Source organism: Centrocercus urophasianus, unplaced genomic scaffold, assembly GCF_019232065.1.
Source record: "Centrocercus urophasianus isolate 14NV4802_14NV808 unplaced genomic scaffold, USGS_Curo_1.0 seq_296, whole genome shotgun sequence".
Lineage (NCBI taxonomy): Eukaryota > Metazoa > Chordata > Aves > Galliformes > Phasianidae > Centrocercus > Centrocercus urophasianus.
Window position 1 is genome coordinate 1 of NW_024884862.1, and position 20,599 is coordinate 20,599.

General features: G+C 41.9%; 1 protein-coding gene across 1 annotated transcript in view; it reads left to right on the top strand.

Moving 5' to 3' along the window:
- Positions 1 to 3,303: 3,303 nt before the first annotated feature.
- LOC122165426 (thioredoxin-like protein 1) overlaps positions 3,304 to 20,599 on the top strand; it is a gene marked incomplete at its 5' end in the record, with an annotated part of 36,788 nt that continues 19,492 nt past the window's right edge. Inside the window, 6 exons of the mRNA XM_042828338.1 lie at positions 3,304 to 3,400; positions 4,414 to 4,587; positions 6,297 to 6,419; positions 6,779 to 6,848; positions 7,464 to 7,636; positions 16,399 to 16,503. Coding sequence (XP_042684272.1) covers positions 3,304 to 3,400; positions 4,414 to 4,587; positions 6,297 to 6,419; positions 6,779 to 6,848; positions 7,464 to 7,636; positions 16,399 to 16,503 — 742 coding nt within the window. The remainder of the gene's footprint in view (positions 3,401 to 4,413; positions 4,588 to 6,296; positions 6,420 to 6,778; positions 6,849 to 7,463; positions 7,637 to 16,398; positions 16,504 to 20,599) is intronic.

The following is a 20,599-nucleotide window of genomic DNA, read 5'->3' on the forward strand; positions in this document are numbered from 1 at the left end:
TTGTGCGCTTTCTAAGGCTGCATGGAGCCTCAGGCACTGTGCTCAGCAGCTGCTGGCTGTGAGCACTGTCACTATAGGAATATATGTCCTATAGGAATACCTATAGATGTGCCTTGCTATGCAGTTAGATATTTGCGTCCTTTCTCAGACTGAGGGTGGGAAGGGGGGAGGCTGAAGATCTGTCAGCAGGTTGGCATTGGCAGAGCCCTCTCTCTGCTTGAGTTAGGGCAGATGTCTATGTGTTGCTGCAGCAGTCTCCTGCAGTTCTTTCTGGTTTGCTTCTTCATTGCTTTTTGTACAAGTTGAGTTGTAAGAATGTTCCTTTGTCAGGATAGCTGTATCTGTATGCTCTGTGGGTGTTGACAAAGCAGTGCTTGTTAACAAATGTGCGTTCTCAACCAAGGTGATGGCAGTTATGTTGGTATTGTTACAGTAAATAGTGTAACACTCATGATCCCTGCTTAAGGGTTTAATGTATTGTCAATACGTCGTGTCCTATATAGAAACTTTACTGTAGCTGTTTTTTACAGGTGGCAGTGCATTTTTTGTACTCAGTTTCAGTGTTTACACAGAGTATACTGTTGTGGTTTAACTGACAGTAACTGAACACCACATAGCCCTTTACTCACTCACTCACTCCTTTAATCTGAGTGATTCTTACTGTTGATAAGGCAAAGAAGTGATGTCATCTGGATCTTGGGAATTGGTATTATCATCCAAGTTAATTCCATCCATCATCTCCAGCACAGCTAGTTCCCTCAAGTACTGGATACCTTTCTCTATGGTGATCTACTTGCTGGGTTACATAGCAGGACTTGAAGGACTTGAAGGGATATCTTTAACTCATGGCTGACAAGAGTCACTGCTGTAGGGTAAAGGCCTGTGTCCCTTTTCCAATTGCTTTGTCAATGTCACTTTCCCTGGAAAGAGATTACAACTGCTTTGCCTCACTGCCTGCCAAGTCCAGGCTGCTGGCCCCACCATCCCAGCACCAGAGCAGCCAGGTGGCAATGTGCTTCCTGGGATGAGAGCTGAAATCTTTTAATATATCTTGAAGCTCACCCAGCATTAGGGGTCAGGTGCTTTCTGTCTCTTTTTGAGTTCATCTACCTCCTCCCCTTCTTCCAGCTGTTGAACCAGTGATGGCCCTGCTTCGTCATCTTTTTCCATCTGAGTAGGAGCTTTTTTCTTACTTAATGACCTGAGCCATTTTTTCCCTCATAGAATTATTTAGAATCATTAAGGTTAATCATTAAGGACCTGGGGGTGTTGGTTGATGCTCAGCTGAACATGAGCCGACAGTGTGCCCAGGTGCCCAAGAGGGCCAATGGCATCCTGGCTTGCATTAGAAAGAGTGTGGCCAGCAGGAGCAGGGAGAGGTGATCATCCCCCTGTACTCAGCTCTGGTGAGGCTGCACCTCGAGTACTGTGTTCAGTTTTGGGCCTCTTACTACAAGAAAGACATTGAGGCCCTGGAACATGTCCAGAGAAGGGCAACGAAACTGGTGAGGGGTCTGGAGCACAAATCTTATGAGGAGTGGCTGAGGGAGCTGGGATTGTTTAGTCTGGAGGAGGCTCAGGGGAGACCTCATTGCACTCTACAACTTCCTGAAGGAAGGTTGTGGTGAGGAGGGGTTTGGCCTCTTCTCCCAGGCAACAAACAGGACCTGGGGAAATGGCCGCAAGTTGTACCAGGGGAGGTTTAGGTTAGACATCAGGAAAAACTTCTTCTCTCAGAGAGTGGTCAGGCACTGGAATGGCTGCCCAGGGAGGTGGTGGAGTCACCATCCCTGGCAGTGTTCAAGAGGTGCCTGGATGAGGAGCTACGAGATATGGTTTAGTTTGTGGTAGCAATGGTAATGAGAAGACAGTTGGACTAGATGATCTTAGAGGTCGTTTCCAACCTTGTGATTCTATGATTCTATGATAACGTTGGAGAAGACCTCTAAGATCATCTAGTCCAACCATAGTTGCTAATTACAGCAGCTGAATGCTGCCTAGCCCTTTGGTCACTCCCCCTCCTTCCAGTGGGATGCAGAAGAAAATTGAAAATAAAGAATAGAACTTGTGAATAGTTTTTATTTCAATTTACTAAGAAAAGGAAGAGAGAAATAACAGTAATGGTTATATATATATATATACACAAAAAAAAAAAAAGTGATGTGCAGCGCAATTGCTCACCACATGCCAACTGATGGCCAGCCAGTCCCTGAGCAGCAGCCCTTCTCTCAGCCAACTCCCCTCAATTTGATAGTATTTTGTATGTTGTCATATGGTATGGAGTATCCCTTTGGCCAGTTTAGGTCAACTGTCCTGATTTTATTTTTTTCTTTTCCCTCCTTTCCCCTAGCCCTTTACTGGCAGGACAGTATGAGAAGCTGAATCATCCTTGGCTCTGTGCAGCACTGCTTAGCAACAACTAAAACATCGATGTCTTATCAACATTGTTTTTCTCCTAAAGCCAAAACATAGCATCATACCAAACACTATGAAGTAAAACAACTCTGCCCCAGCTGAAACTAATATCTACCTCTTTTCCATACCATTTACACCATGCTCAGATCCCACAGTTTTGCATACATCTTAACTAATTACCATCATCTGTCTTGCTTTTTGATGTATACACACAGATATAGTTCCATGGTCTATTGGCCATCCATGTAAATTGTCCATGGAGTTCATTTAGTCCTTGACTTGGGGCTCCATCTGTCATAAGTCCTTTGGGGCAGGAGGGATGACTCAGTCTTGGGTTACTTCATGCAGAAGCTAGTTCTGGTTTGTTTTTTTCAGCTTGCGTAGTTCTTACTGTACTACTGTTAACAACCACAGTAATTATGACATGAAGTATTATGTAGCGATTAACATATTATAACTTAAATTATTGGCTGTTCACACCTAGTATCAAATCCCCTTGAGGTACACACCATATGTGCTATTTGACTTAACTCTTTGGCCTTCACAGAAGTCCATTTAATTTGGAGTATTTTGCTTTGCTGTCAAAAATGCTGGAACTAAATGGATGAGGTAGAAAGTATTAAGTTAGTTTTAATTAACAGGTGTGCCTAATCACGTGACACAAGGATTGTCTAAGGAGGTGGGAATTAACACTTCATGACATGTTTCTAAATGTCATTCTTAATTGTATCACTAGGATTGCTAACTGTCTGTGTCAGGTAGGAATGTTATTTTAGCATGTACCAAGGATATAGTAAGAAAATGAATGTGCTGATTCTATTTAGGGAAGGTATTAAAAAACAAGAACAACAAACAAAAAAACACTTTAATTTTATCTCGTTTTCACAGATGTGGCCCTTGTTTAAGGATAGCCCCAGCTTTCAATGCTCTAAGTAACAAATATCTTCAGGCAATGTTTTTGGAAGTGGATGTGCATCAGTGCCAGGTTGGTATTCCAAAACATAATATCTCTTTTCTAAGAGAAAGATTAGACAATGTGGTGACTGAGCAACTGGAAGGAAAGCTGCTCAGACAGTATAACTGTCCGTTTCTGTGTTTGGTGAATGACAGGTAATTGTGTTGTGAAACTCCAAAATTATTATATTCACAGAGATGTGAACAAACGTTCAGGAAAGTATTCTTGCGGTTAGCACTTGGATATCCTTTGTTTAAATGGTGTGCAGGCAGTTCAGCAGTTCCTGCTGTATGTGCTATTTAGATACACAGTTAAAGATGCCACCAGTATGAATTAAGATTAGCAAATTTTTTCAAACTCTGCAATAATTATTGACTAAAATCATAAGTGCAATAAACTGATGATTAGCGGAACTAGATTCCTCTCAAGTACTACACCACTGTTTTTTTTAACAGACAACAGTGTTGCAGATGAGCTGTTGATTGACTTAAGGGTCATTCGCAAAAATCAGCAGTGGTATGTTGAAAGGCAGTTTCTTGAGTTACTGCGAATGATAATAGAGAGAAGTGAATATAGAAGTAGCAACACTGCAAGGGACACTAAACTATGGAAAGCTTTGGAAAAAGTACTAAAGGTGCTTAACAAATACAGGTAGAAATCAAATGGAAACCACCTTCTACAGCTTTCATGGTGTGCGTGAGTGTATCTTTGGAAAGGGAAGGAATGCAGGTGTAAAGAATGCTTGAAATGCAGTAAATGAAGTAATCCTCCTGATGTACTGACAAACCTTCTGGTAACACAAAATCCATTGTAAGAATGCCTAAATGTATTAAAGATTAGGAGGATCTGAAGAATTAAAACAAATGAAGTTATTGTCTGACTTTTGAAGATGATTATAAAATAACAAATATTGTTTGCAAACTTGGGGTTGATGTAGCTTAATTAATATTAATGTGTACATTCTCATCTAGGTGGAATCAATGTTTGTCTCATATTGGTGATAATCTGTTAGGTAATCCTAGTAACCAATTTATGCATTCTAGGGTACAGCTGCTACCAATAATATATCAGCAACGCCAACATTTCTGTTTTTTCGCAACAAAGTACGAATCGACCAATATCAAGGAGCAGATGTTCTAGGGTTAGAAGAAAAAATTAAGCAGCACCTGGAGAATGATCCTGGAAACAATGAAGATACAGATATCCCTAAAGGATATGTATGTGTGTGTGTGTTTTATTTTTAAACATTTAGGTAGCTTGAACTGAAAGTTAACCATACTTACTAAATATTTTACAACTCTGTAATGTACATATGTTAAGAAAAATCTCTGCACATAGCCCTTAGCAATTTAAATAATGAATTTCATGGTTGGTGATGAAGATTTTGCTACAGTTGGATGTTCTTTCTTTCTTCTTCTTGGGCATTGTGACCTGTGAACAGCTGTGGTGTCCCTGTTCATTGCAGGGAATTTGGACTAGATGGCCTTCAGAGGCCCCTTCCAACTCTAATGATTCTATGATTCTATGATCTTCCTTGGTAAAGGACATTGTTAGACATAACTGTCCAAAAGTTGCTCTGGTTCTTCCTTAAGAAGTCCTCTCTGTTATTCATTTGGCAGTAGGTTGATTTGTAGTTTATAGGTTTGTTTGTTTTTTATCTTTCTTGCTCAGCGCTTTTTAAAATAAATGATAAAGAGGATTAAAGAAAAAAATCTTTGAAGGCAGTTTGCCATGAAAATGAAGTGCCATATGTTCTCAGACAAAATGTTTTTTAAACTTTGCATCTAAATCACATAACTGAAACTGAATTTTAACTTTTTTCTAGCAATTTTAAAAATCTGTATTCTTGAATAGATATTTTTTTTAATCATTGCATGGTTTATACGCGCGTTCCAGAAAAATGAAAACTTGGTAAGGATACTTAAAGTTTAGAAATATTTGGTACACTCAGGAAATTATTTCCCTATGTCATGCATGTTTTCTTGTTACCTCAGGACAACTGTGTGCTTCAAATTACAAGCCTGTCTGACAGCTGTCCTAACAAACATGTGAGAACTCTAATGTGACAAAACACTTTACTAGAGCTGTTGTCTTAGGTGGTGTTCTCCAAGCAATCCTTGGTGCAGTATTACTCCTTGAGATTGTCTGTTGTTCTACCAGAAGTATAAACCCAGTTAGGTGAAATATAATTCACCACATAACTAAGTCACGTCACAGTTCAGTGCCGTGTATGTGCATCACTTCACGTTAGAAAATCTAAAATCTTCAATTTGGCTGTGATGAGCATCTGTAGAATTCCAAATGATGTGGAATCCAAAACCAGGAATTTTTGGAAACTATTTCAAATTCATAGCTGACTATATCGGACAAATGTGAGCAGGATGCAAATTCAGCTGGATAGTTCTCATTTAGGTAAACTTCAAGGGCAAAGGTCACTTGAATTTCTAGCAGTTCTGATACTTGTTAACTGTTCCACCATATGCATTGAACTTCAGTTTATATAGCACAGGAGGGGATAGGGGAAAGGTAGTAAGTAGTTTCACTTGGAATAACAGTTCCTAGTGTTAAGGGAAATGGGATTTGGGAAATGAGCTGTATTCTCTAAGCAGCCTGTGTTTGAGTTTAGTTTAGATCGTGAAGCTATAGCCTGAGTTGTAACATGTAGTAACTTTTAAAAGCTAGAATACAGGGCTTTTTCAAGAGGGGGTATATAACTCTTTGGGACCTAATATATGTCTGTAAGAAGAGTGTTTTAGGTTGCCATCCCACGAGTTCCTGTAACTTTCTATTTAAATCCCTGAGTTTTTCTGCGTGGGTTTTGTTTGTTTACTTCAGTGAAGAATTTCATTCCTGCTACTGTCAGGTGAGTTTATGGCAGATATATACAATCAACAATTCTACTGTTGGTGTTTTTTTTTCCTTTCAGATGGATTTAATGCCATTTATCAATAAAGCTGGCTGTGAATGTCTTAATGAAAGTGATGAGCATGGATTTGATAATTGTTTACGTAAAGATTCTACCTATTTGGAATCAGATTGTGATGAGCAGGTAGAGTAAAATTAAGTAGGATATTTTCAGTGTCTGGTCTGCAAATTTTTTTTGAAGAGTTGGCTTTATATCACTGTGGTAGTGTAGGAGTGGGAGACGGTAGGTGGATGGAAGTAAAATTGGTATACAAAGATCACTGTAGCATTCCCAACTTGGTATGCATTTCTGAGGAAAAATTCCAAGCAGAGTAGTGTTTACTGAGTCTTTAAAGTTACAGACTAGTGCATGTGTGGAGTATAAAGAATGTAAATACTTGATTTTATTTTGAAGTTCAGACTTTTACTTAATTATTGTGCTATGTTTGTTTTTTTTTTAAGAATAAAGAAAACAGTATTTAACAGCAACTTTGTCCTTCACAGCTGCTTATTACTGTTGCTTTTAGTCAACCAGTCAAGCTTTATTCTATGAAACTTCAGGGGCCAGATAATGGTGAGTGAGGTATCTTTAATCATACGCTTGAAACGTGAGCTTTCCCCATGTTTAGTTAAAATTTTGAAAAATGACAATATTGTCCCTAGTTCATTTTACCTTCTGCAAATTCCATAACAACTTAATTGAGTTTTATCAAACTAAAAACATACATGATCACACATTACTATTCTGACCGTGTCCGCTGATATCTGGTAGGACACAGATATTCGCTCTGTCTGAACGTGGTGTGAGAAGAACATCTATTCAATTCAAAAATTAAGTTTGAGTGTTACTGAAGGGCGTAGCTTAGTTTTGATGTTTAGTTGATTTAAATTGTGAAATTAAAATAGACATAATATCATACGTGATACAAAAACAATTACTCTTAGAAATTTCATTGGATTTATTATGTGGAATTGTCACTGAAACCTAGTAGTAGTGCAACTTCAGATATCCTTCAATATCTGGAGTGTTGGTGTAGGGTTGGCAGATTTGTAGTTCTAGCATCTTAAGTCCATGCATTCCTTGAGTGGTACCTAGATGCTGCAATAAGCAAGGGCTTCTTGAGCAGCATTTAAAAAAAAAAAAAAAAGTACTTATGTACCTGAATCCCACTTCTATATCTTAACACAGGGCAAGGTCCAAAGTACATAAAAATCTTTATCAACCTTCCTCGATCTATGGATTTTGAAGAAGCAGAAACAAGTGAACCAACTCAAGCCCTGGAGCTAACACCAGATGATATTAAAGAAGATGGCATTGTCCAGCTTCGCTATGTTAAATTTCAGAACGTTAACTGTGTAACTGTAAGTAAACCTCTGGTTCTGTGGTCTGCACAGGCTGAAAACCTCATAGGTGTTTAAAGCATTATGATGTTGATTTCACTGCAAGTGTTCTTAGTTGTTCTCAACTGATGGTATGCTATATGTTCACACTGAAAGAATTTCTGCAGTGTAAGGTGAAGGAAGGCCATGTGTGTGCCATATCTCTGATCTGTTATGTGAGATAAGGTTGATTTTCACTTCTTCGGGAGCTAGCATAATGCTTAATAGAACTTGCATTTTTACTATCATAACTTCTTGAAAGCAATCTTGTCTGCATTCTGAGAGGGGGGAAGCAAGAAATGCAGTTTAAAGAAATCCAGTGCACGTGCAGTTTCCCCTAGTGTAGGTTGTGGTTTAACCTGACAGCTAGCTAAGCACCACACAGTCATTTGCTCACTTCCCTTTTTCCCAGTGAACAGGGGAGAGAACTGGGGGGAGGGAAGCAACAAAGTAGAACTCATGGATTGAGATAAAACTACTTATTAAGAGAAAAGAAAGGGAGGTGGGTGGGAAAAAAGGGCAACAGGACAATTATTTATATATAAAATACACTTTAGGCCATGATAGTCCACCGTTGCCTCCACTCCCTGCTGGACTTTTCCACTGGCCACATGGGACTATTGAATCACAGAATCACAGAATTGTAGGGGTTGGAAGGGACCTCCAGAGATTGTCGACTCCAACCCCCCTGCCAAAGCAGGTTCCCTACAGCAGGTCGCACAGGTAGGCATCCAGGCAGGTCTTGAACATCTCCAGAGAAGGAGACTCCACCACCTCCCTGGGCAGCCTGTTCCAGTGCTCCGTCACCCTCACTGTAAAGAAGTTCTTGCGCATGTTTGTGCGGAACTTCCTATGCTGCAGTTTCCAGCCGTTTCCCCTTGTCCTGTCTCCACTCACCACTGAAAACAGTCTGGCCTCGCCATTCTGCCCCCCACACCTTAGATATTTATAGACCTGGATCAGATCCCCTCTCGGTCTTCTTTTCTCAAGGCTGAACAGACCCAGTTCACTCAGCCTTTCCTCATAGCAGAGATGCTCCAGGCCCTTCACCATCTTTGTGGCCCTCCGCTGGACTCTTTCCAAGAGATCCCTGTCTTTTTTGTACTGGGGAGCCCAGAACTGGACGCAGTACTCCAGATGAGGCCTCACCAGGGCAGAGTAGAGGGGGAGGATCACCTCCCTTGACATGCTGGACACGCTCTTTTTAATGCATCCCAGGATACCATTGGCCCTCTTGGCCACAAGGGCACACTGCTGGCTCATGGCCAACCTGTCGTCCACCAGGACACCCAGGTCCCTCTCCGCAGAGCTCCCCTCCAGCAGGTCATCCCCCAACCTGTACTGGTGCATGGAATTATTCCTCCCCAGATGCAAGACTCTACACTTGCTTTTGTTAAACCTCATCCGTTGTTTTTTTTTGCCCAGCTCTCCAGCCTGTCCAGGTCTTGCTAAATGGCAGCACAGCCTTCAGGCGCATCAGCCAATCCTCCCAACTTCGTATCATCAGCAAACTTGCTGAGGGTGGCCACTATCCCCTCATCAAGGTCATTGATGAAGATGTTGAACAAGACCGGACCCAGCACTGACCCCTGAGGAACACCGCTGGTTACAGGCCTCCAACCAGACTCTGCACCGCCAACAACGACCCTCTGTGCTCTGTCAGTCAGCCAGTTCTCAACCCACCTCACTGTCCACTCATCTATCCCACACTTCCTCAGCTTTGTTATAAGGATGTCGTGGGGGACAGTATCAAATGTCTTGCTGAAATCAAGGTAGACTACATCCACTGCTCTCCCCCCATCCACCCAGCCAGAGACAACATCATGGAAGGCTACCAGGTTGGTCAAGCACGACCTCCCCTTCGTGAACCCATGTTGACTATTCCTGATAACCTCCTTTTCTTCCAGAAACTGAAGGGTGAGTGAGTCTTGCTGGTTACTCCTTGGTTCTCCAGTTGATGAATCAGCTAATGAATGAGAATCAGGGAGTCCCAGTTGATGCAATATTGCCACTGGTGCACTATTATAGTAGTGATTGGCATCTGCTGTTCTTCTACTCTTAGCAACCCCACAACAGAAGGATCCTCTGAGAGACCAGGCAAGGTAGACAGCTGCTTAATGTCCTCCATCTCTAAGGCAGCTCTACCAAAAGCCCACCACTACCTTTTTGGGTCCTTGAAGTACCTTTTCCTAAGGTAATACATACCAAGATTGTGCAGAGCCTCTGGGCCAGTCACAATGAGGTGCTTTTGCCGCTCAATTCCATTTAGGCTCACTTTAGCATCCAATAGATTTCTTGGGATCCCCCTGTCACTCCAGAGATACAGATGGGTTCTGCCCCTTTATAACTTGATGGCATTAGGGTATGTTGTGCACCAGTGTCCACTAGAGTCTCATACTCCTGTGGTTCTGATGTGCAAGGCCATTGAATCCACACAGCCCAATAAACCCAATTGTCCCTTTCCTCCATTCTGGCTGGAGGCAGGGCTGTTCTGGTTATTGTATTAATTACTCATCTCTTGTGTATGAGCACCAGAAAGCTTGCTGTCAGCCTCAGAGATAAGATGGGACCATTATCTGTCTGGATAACTGCCAGCTGAAAATTGGAGCCACCATTTTCATGGAAGGACCCTCTCTTGTGATTGTTTTCCCCTGCAACTCACATACCTGTGCCTGTAGGGTCAAGGTGGGTTTTCCATCCCACTTCATCACATTCTTTCCATGGTCACACAGGTAAAACCACAGGATGGTACATGTCGTGCACCTGCTATATACTCTCAAGCAGAGGAAAGCTTACTTCTAATGGAAAAAATACTGGTTTGTACAGGTGGAGGAGCCATGAACCAGTTCCTCCACAGCTGAGATACAGGCCTGTAGGGAGGAGGAGAGACTATCTTCGTATTGAAGTAGGCTAGCCACTACATCCACTGTTGGTCTTTTGTTATCTTTCCAGTTCACTCCTGCCAGAGTGATGGTATACGATGATGTTGCATTTCTGTCTGAGTTTCAGCTGTGATGGAGTTGTTTTCTACAGAGTATCTGGTATGATGCTAAGTTTTGGTTCTAGGAGATAAACAATGTTGATAACACACCAATGTTTATAGTTGCCGCTAAGCAGTGTTGTACAGGGCCACGGCCATTCACAGTGAAGGACCCAGGGAGCTGGGAGGGAACAGAATTAGGACAGCTGACTTAAACTGGCCAAAGGGATATTCCATACCATATGACTTCAAGTGGAAGGAGTTTTGAAGGAGGTGGGAGTTCATTTCTCTCTCTCTCTCTCTCTCCTGCTGTTTGGGGGGGGTGGTAAGAAATTACTTGTGCATCACTTGTTGTGTATATTTATATAGAATCATAAGTATTCCCTCTTTCCCCTCTTAGTAAGTTGTCTTATCTCAAGTCACGAGTTCTACTTGAGTTGTTTTTTTGTTTGTTTTATTTTCTCCCCCATCCCACTGGGAAGAGGGGGAATGAGCGAATGTGGTGCTGAGCCATCTGCTGGGTTAAACTACAACAATCTCTGCCACATTGGTCATGTGCATATGTCATCTGGATCTTGGGCGTTGGTATTAATGTCCACATTAATTCCACATATCATCTCTATCACAGCAAATTCCCTCAAGTACTGAATACCTTTCTCCATGGTGGTTCATATGCCTGGGTTACATACCAGGTCTTCCTTGAAAGGATATCTTTTCCTCACAGCTGACAAGAGTCACTGCCATAGAGTGAAAGACTGTCCCTTTTCCAATTGCTTTGTCAATGCCACTTTCCCTAGAAAGAAATCTCAACTGCTTGGCTACTGTCCTGGCTACTGGCCTCACCATCCCAGCACCAGAGCAGCTGGCAGTGTGCTTGCCTGGCTGATGGCTGTAATCTTTTTGCAAATCTTGCAGCTTACACACCATTAGGAATCTGGTTTCTGTCTCTTTCTCCTCCCATTTTTGTGATGGCTCTGCTCCATCTTCACCTTCTTCTGACTTAACAAAGAGAGAAGCTCCTACTAAGTATTCTGACTCTTGTTGACATTTTTTCCTCTTGCTTGTAGAGGCAACTGATACTGGCACTGGTTGGTTCTCTGGTTGAACTGTGGGGCTTGTCCCAGGGATTGGAGTGACCATTGAGCTGATTGTGAGAATTGGGGTGACTGCACAGCCTGTCAGAAGAGTTAGAATAACTGCCTGGCCTATAGCAGTAGTTGGAGCAGACGCAGTACCTGTTGAAGGAACTGGAGGTGCTGTAGCATCTGTCATGGGAGTTGGAGGGCCCACTGCATTGTCATCAGATCCAGAGGTATTCTCTTCCCCAGAGGATGCTGAATAGTACTGAACAGAGCTCAGTAGTCATAGGCCAGGCCCCAGCACACTGCAGTGATTTGTGCCTCTGTAGGACTGCCAGGATGGCAGCAGACCTTTTCCAAGTATTCTACTAGTTTTTCTTGATTCTTCACCCCTGAACAACTGCAGTTTCAAACCATTGGGGGCTGCCCACCACTCTAAGCCCCTGACTATACCATCCCATGCTCCCTGCCACTCAGAACTATCCCACCTCAGGGTAGATCTCTGAGTGATATTCCTAAGTGATTGTTTAATCTTAAACATAACCTGGAACACATCCACGACACATAGCAATAGGAACACACTGGTTTGAACATCCCACAGATATTCAAAACTCTTAGGAGCTATTGTAACTACTTGAAGGAAGGAGAAAGAGAGGCTGAAGAACTGTCGGAAAATGTCCTCGCCTGTCTCCCCCATAGCCTGCCTCTCTTCCAGGAGAGAAAGCAAAGAGTGCAATTAATAAGTCTCCATGAATATGGTTCCTGAAGCCCAGAGATGACTGGGAGGCCGAGTACAGATGCCAGATTAGTTTTCTGACCAGCAATTTTATCACAAAGTAAGGCAAGGCCACACAGCATAGCAAAATAGAAACCTTAATCCAACCCCCAGAGGTGAAAAATAACATAGCAGGGGAAATAAATAGCAAGAGCAAGGTGCTAAACAGTATACTCCCATAAAAAGACTCTCAAGGAGCTCCACAGATAATAACACTATTAGCATGATGACTAGCAATTATCAAACTGCCACAGCAACCCTGTGTTAACATGCTCTGGTCAGATCTGCTGTTATCTCAATACTTGTCTCACATTGGGTGAGAAAATGACTTGTGATTTAACCTGACAGGTGACTAAGCACTACACAGTCAGTTGCTCACTCCCTCCTCCCTTCCCAGTAGGACAGAGGGTAGAATTGGAAAAAGAAAGCAAAGTAAAACTTGTGGGTTGAGATTTAAAAAAAAAAAAAAATACAGGCCAGTCAGTCTCACCTCTGTGCCTGGCAAGATCATAGAGCAGATCCTCCTGAAGGCCCTATGTCAACGGTTTATGGGCTGGTCCGGCCCAGTTCCGTGACCAGCAGGGCGGAGGGATCTGCGGATCCGCGCCTCTGGGAAAGGGGAAGCAGGGGACCCCAAAATACTTGAAAAAAACAACAGCACTGATCTGAGGTGGAACAAATGATTTTACTAAATATAGTATTAGTAAACTACAAAGAGAGAGAGAGAGAGAGTCTGTTTGAATTGTATAGACCTCACCACAATGCTGGGGTGAGAAGTGCAGTCCAGTTGAGTGACTGAAGTACAGACGGCGAAGTGCAGATGGCAAAGCGCAGGCGGCGAAGCGCAGGCGGCGAAGGGCAGATAGCGAAGCGCAGACAGCGAAGAGCAGGCGAAGAAGAAGGATCAGGTGACCTTGCTTGGAGTTATATCCCCTTGCTGACCGCAAAGCCTCCTGGGGAAATGTAGTTCTTCTCCGACAGACGAACATTCGGCAGATATCAAACCCCACCCCCAGTGCATTACATGATGTTATGGTGTGGAATACTGATGACCAAAAATCATAAAACCATGACACCCTACTAAGGCACATGGAAAATAAAGACAAGGTGATTGGTGGTAACCAACATGGTTTCACCAAGAGCAAGTCATGTCTGACAAACTTGGTGGCCTTTTATGATGGAGTTACAGCATCAGTGGATAAAGGAAGAGCAACTGATTTCATCTACCTGGACTTGTGCAAAGTGTTTGACACTGTCCCACACAACATCCTGGTCCCCAAATTGGAAAAAAAAAGGATTTGATGGATGAACCACTCACTGGATAAAGAATTGGCTGCATGGCTGCGCTCAGAGTTGCAGTCAACAGCTCAGTGTCCAAGTAGAGACCAGTGACGAGTGGTGTTCCTCAGGGATTGGTGTTGGATCCGGTGCTATTTAACATCTTTGTAGGTGACATGGACAGCAGGATCGAGTGCACCCTCAGCAAGTTTGCAGACAACGCCAAGCTGAGTGGTGCAGTTCACACACTAGAGGGATACTATCCAGAGAGACCTGGACAGGCTTGAGAGGTGGACCCATGCCAACCGCATGAAGTTCAGCAAGGCCAAGTACAAGGTCCTGCACCTGGGTTGGGGCAATCTCAAGCACAGATACAGGTTGGGAAAAGAATGGCTTGAGAGCAGCCCTGAGGAAAAGGATTTGGGGGTGTTGGTTGATCAAAGATTCAACAGGAGCTGGCAATGCCTGCTTGCAGCCCAGAAGGCCAACTGTATCCTGGGTTGCATCAAGAGAAGCATGACCAGCAGGTCGAGGGAGGTGATTCTGCCCCTCTACTCTGCTCTTGTGAGACCCCACCTGGAGTTCTCTGTCCAGTTCTGGACCCCCCAACACAAAGAGGACATGGAGTTGTTGGAACAGGTCCAGAGGAGGGCCACAAAGACAATCAGAGGGCTAGAACACCTCTCCCATGAGGACAGGCTGAGAGAGCTAGGGCTTTTCAGCCTGAAGATGACTCCAGGGGGACCTTATATCCTTCCAGTACCTGAAGGGGGCCTACAGGGAAGCTGGGGAGGGACTTCTTATAAAGGCATGTAGCAGCAGGACAAGGGGAAGTGGTTTTTTAACTAGAAGAGGGTATATTTAGACTAGATATTAGGAAAAAAATTTTTACTGTGAGGATAGTGAGACACTGGAACAGAGTACCCAGTGAGGTTATGAATGGCCCTTCCCCAGAAGCATTCAAGGCCAGGCTGGATGAGGCTTTGAGCAATCTAGTCTAAAAGGACACGTCCCCACCTATAGCAGAGGAGTTGGAACTAGATGATCTTAAAGGTCCCTTCCAACCCAAACCATTATATGAAGGGATCTGAGCTGCTTTGGAAGTGGTACTGAAATAAAGCTCCTTTTGGCACCCTGACTACCTGTGCTAGATGCTCAGAAGGGAACAGTCTCCACCACACATCATACAGTTGATGGGACATAGAGTAAGTGAGTTACACCAATCATGCAACAGGCTCATAAAAGGAATCTCAGAAAGCTAGGAATCTTAGAAGCAATTATGGACTAACACTCTGCTTGCAAAGAAACAAAACCGCTTCTGGCAAGTTCTCGGCAGCACCAGGTAAAGTGTTTAGAAGTAGACTAATAATTACATACTGAAAAAAGAATGGAACCCACCCAGCTAGCAAAGGAATTCTTTAACCACACAACACACCTCCACAAAAAGCAACCAAAGCTTTCCATGGCTAGCCCTAATATGAGCCCAGGGTGGCTCCACCCCCTTCTGGTCACATGGGGGAGCACAGGTGCAAACAATTTGCCTGTGCTCCCTAGGCCAGCCACACCCTTTCACCAGGTGTTCAATCACCAGTTAAAGCTGTGACCTAGCAGTTCCCCTACAATTGATTTGAAAGCAAAGATTTTAGAATCTCTAAAGGGAAAAGAAGTTAACACATGCTGAAATGTCTCCACTATATAATAAGCTGAGTGAATGTCTCTAATAAGCACATAAGTTGTTGTTTATGGATTATGTTTTAGAATAGTTGGCTGCTCTCATGTTCAGTGAACATTTCACTGATGATTGTTTTAAATGTGATGTAGTTAGTTTAGTTTTCAAAGTCTATTTCTGTGGACAACCAAGCTTACGTTCTCCTGAACTAAGCGATGTTTGATTGTATGGATTTATATTCTACAGAGCTGTGCTGTTAAGTACAAGTTACGTATTTATTCTTTAATCGAATCCCATGTTAGCTTTAGGCAGGATAATATGCAAATACTAGGCAAGCGATAAGCTGATTGAATAGAAGTTGTGCTTGTTTGCATTTTGCTTGTGGGCCCCGTAGTAACTTTTTCAACATTTCCTAACTTAACCTGGAATGTATGTTTAAGAACAATAAAAAAGTCATTTTGTCCACCTCGTGATATTTTAGTACAAGCAACAAAGTAAATGTAATGCTTACAAAGCCATGTATGTAGAGCAATCGCTAATATAATTTTACAGATTTAAGGTTTATGCTGTAAAACACATAATCATACAAACTGTAGTAATAAACTACACTTATCAATGAAGCCCTTAAGATTTCGTATTTAACTTTATTTCAAGTAAGATTCAAATGAACTGTGACTTTTTATATCTTGTTTTTGATTGTTGAGTGTGGTCTCAGAATAGAAATAGAAGCTGGCAAATTCCGAGCTGTGTGGGTTTTTAATCAAACAGCTGGAAAATAATAGCATTCTCTGTAATCGTTATTTAAAGTAAGAGAATAATCATGTTTGCTAAGGGTAACAAGGCCTTTATGACTGGAAAAAGCATTTATTTGGTTAGTTCAAAAATTCGGGGAGTCTAACGTGTTATATATTAATTCGGGGTGGACTGTTTATCTTAGCTTTTGTGTTTTGGGATTTTTTTTAGTTGTTTGTCCAGTCCAATCATGGTGATGAAGAGGCAACAAGAATTACATACTTGACATTTATTGGAACTCCAGTCCAAGCAACAAATATGAGTGACTTCAAGCGGGTGAGTCTTTGTTTCTTAAAAGCACTTATGAGTGTTTTAAATCTACCCCAAAATGAGTCAACTGAACAAATACACTTGGTTGTTGTTGTAATTCTGCTACTTAAGGTAGATTTGGCATCCAGAAAAAAGCATGTTGCTTTATCTTACAGCTCTTTGGTCTTGCCTTTAAGTTTTTGTTCTTTAACTGTTTTGGTGGTGTCTTTTTTTCTTTTCTGTTTGTTTGTTTTAAAGAAAACAAGTAAAAACATATACATCAACTACTGAAAACATGAGGGAGTGTCAAGTTATGCATATTCCAGACAGTGTTGTTTCTTAACAGCTGTGAGGTTTGTACCTTAATTTCAAAACTTGTATGCTGCTGGTGTTCAGAAAGCAGGAAAGCAAGCCTCAGTATGAAATAGACTCCTTGTGATCGGCTTGACTTCTGCTTTGGTGATGGATTTCATGGATTTATTCAATGGGCAGTGTTATGTTGAGATCCAAAATAACTTTTGGTCACAAGGTGACAGTTACATTAAACATACCTGCGTTTTTTAACAGTAAATGAGGAATCCAACACCTTTTTATGGTGTGACTTTAGGCCCACAAACACTGAACAATAAAGCATTCTCATTTCTTTTTTGAGAATGTGAAATGGGTTTAAAAGTATTGAAACTTTTTGAAAGAAAGCTGTAAGTATTTTTAGAAAATAAGATTTAAAGCTAAACTGCTTTAAAGCTTACCCTGGTTTACAAAAACAAAGAGTGCTGTAACACCACCGCCTCCAAACTGAGCAGCCCAAGCAACCACTGACATTGAAAGACTGCAGAATTTATTACATGAATCACCTATAATTTCAGAAGGCTAAAAATGCTAACAGCTACTACATGTCATGTACTTGGAATTTTTAATGTTGAAACTCAGTTTTCTACATTTAAAATGTAATAAAGTTAATGAATAAAAAAAAGTTTAACAAGGTCTTGCTGCCTTTTACTGAATAGGAAGTCAATGAAAAAGAAACTCTAATCTACTAAAATTAACTGGATATCAATTTTAGATGTTTCCAATGGCACACCTCCATTTTACTTTGTATGGCAACTACTGAGTCACAGCCTGAACCTCTGATTGGTCACCTGAGGTGAGCCATGAGTCAGCCAGAGGAGCAGAGGTGAAGGCAATTCATCTGTGCTGCTAGAAGGGGGGGAGCCTGGCTCCACCCCTCTTAAACCTATTTAAGAGCTGTCTACTAGTAGGGAAGGATCTCTTCTGGAGATCACCTCTGCTGGTGTTTTGTGAGTGAGCCCAAGATAGGGGTAAGCCTTCTATTTATTCTCTTTTTGTTGTCATAGTCTGCTTTGTCAAACTCTCTTGTTTATTTCATAATTATAACATCTTAATATTCATTGATTATACATACTTGAAACTTAGAAATAGGTTAATTCATTTAAAATCTGATTAGATGGGGTTTTTTGTTTGTTTTGTACAGCTTTTTTTAAGTACTTAATATAGTAGGACAGTACCGTGCAGTGAGTTGTGCCATTACTATTTAACATCCCATGATTGATCTACATTACTTCTCTGTTTTTTTGGTTTTTTTTTTTTTTTGGAAGAAAATGACACTCATGCTGATAGTTTCAATATTTGATCTGTCTGCATTCCTATTCTCCGTCCACTTTGTAAATGTTTTACTTTCTGAATGTTTATTCTGAAAGGTAAGTTCTTTAAACTTGATAATCTAATTGTGATTTTTTTTTTTTTTTTTTTTTTTTCAATTGATAATTTTGATTGAGGTAAACTTGACAAACAATTTATGGCTTCTGTGGGATGTTAGGTGGGTTTGTGACTAGTGGTGAGCCATGTGATGTTTCTTATATTTTATTTTGCAGTAACGAAATACTAGCTTGGTGGATGCAGTGCTCATATACTGCCTTAGTCTGAAGCTGTAACAACCTTAGTTCCAGTCAGTGTTGTTTAAGGGAGACTTTTTTAATTTCTATGTACAGTTCAGATTTAAGTACTTAAGGGTGGTCAAGAATCAAACACACTACTTCACTAGGAGGCAGGTGGAGAAGTGAAGCAGCAACAGATGCAGGCGGCACAGAGAGAGGTTACATCTTGAGGTAACAGAGAAATAGTTTGGCAGTCAGAACAACTAATCCCTGAAGCAGGCTCTGTAGGGCCATGGTGGAATCCCCATCCCTGGAGGCTTTTGAGGTGCTGTGGGACAGGGCATTTCAGATGGCACGCTTTGTCCACAAAGAGCTGGAGCTGATGGTCTTTCAGGGTCCCTTTCCAGCCTGGGCTATCATTCTGAGTACACGTGCAACCCCATGAAGATGCTAAAAAAAAAAAATATAGTGAGTCTCATCTGTTTGTTGTAGTTAACGGGATTTTTAAGTCTTCCTCAGTTCTAGGTGCAGTGAAGAGGGGTGGAAGCTGCTACATAGTCTGTAAAATACCACACTGGTTACAATTTAGGTTTGCTTAAAGTTCACGTGTGAGTGCCTGCACCACTGAGAAATGTGATTTGTGCCACGTTGGAACAGAAGGGGAAAGAAGAACTAGGCGACAAGACCTATATCTCCCTTAAACATGAACCCTGTGTAGTGCTGCACTGGTAACAACAGGATATTGAGGAACTGCTCAGAACTATCTTACAGAAGAACATGTACTGCTAGCTTACACAGGGAAGCTAATTGCCCCCTCAATTCAAATGCTTCACAACACCATACATAACATTCCTATTTTACTTCAGGAACATGGAGTTGAACATAAGGATGCTGAAGTATGTTAACATAACAAATGAGACGTGCAGTCTGGTAGAGTTACACTGCTCTTAGAAGTATTAACTTGTATCCTCTCTTCCAGTGATCCAATCAGCTATAAGAACTTAATATAATGTTGGGCATTAATTACATTTAGGCTTGTAAAATAACAAGATGTCTCAATCTGTATGGGAACTACTGAGTCACAGCCTGAACCTCTGATTGATCACCTGAGGCGAGCCATGAGTCAGCCAGAGGAGCACAGGTGAAGGCAATTCACCTGTGCTGCCAGAAGGGGGGGAGCCTGGCTCCACCACTCCTAGACCTATTTAAGAGCTGGCTACCGGAGGGGGAGGATTTCGTCTGGAGATCACTTCTTCTGGTGCTTTCTGTAGGTGAGCCTAGCATACAGGTAAGCCTTCCATTTATTCTCCTTATCTTAGTCTACTTTGCCTAACTCTCTTGTTCTTTTGTGATTATAACATCTTAATATCCACTGATGGTACATCTTAATATCCATTGATAATACACTTGGCGAGCCAGGCAGGCCAAATATACTAAAATTTACATCGTGTCTTTTCTTTGGAATTTCTATAAATGGGTCAAGGGGGAGAAAAATACTCCACTACAGAAAATGATTTCAGGGCAGATCCCAGGATTTGAGGGATCTGCCTATTATGAGTTAGTAGTGATCATTGAAAAATGGGGTCCCTTAGGTGTTATGGGTAATATCTCCCCATATTGCATGGCGGATAATTACAAAGACTTAGCAAGGATGTGCTCATCACTAAAGAAAGACGACTGGCTGCCTCCACGGTGGCATGGCCACTATTAAGTGCCCTAAATCATGAGGTTATAAGAAATAATACTTCAGAAAATGAAAATCAACTTCTAAAAGACGGTACTGAAAAACTGGAGCATGAACTTGGTGTTTTAACAGGGAAGAAGCCAATTCTACATCTTCCTGTAGGCCAAGTTCATAACATTTTAATAAACGATGACCAGACTCCTGAATCAACAGACTTAGTTGATCAGGAAAACAACAAATCCAAATCAGACCTTGAATATCCAATTCTGACCGATCCACTGGAAGTCCATCGTGTCATAACCCAGAAAATAAAAAAAAGTGCAGGACAGACCGGCAGGGGTGCTGCCTGATCAGTGGGCCCCCTGCCCAGACTCATTTACATGTAACGGCTCAGCCATACACGGCAACAGAATTCATGGGTTTAGTACAGCGACTTCGGCAGAAGCATAGAGAAAGTGTGCCGGGTTGGTTACTAAGACTGTGTCATGGAGTTGACCAGATCAAACTATGTCTGTGGCAGGGGCGACAGGCCTCTGCCCCCCCC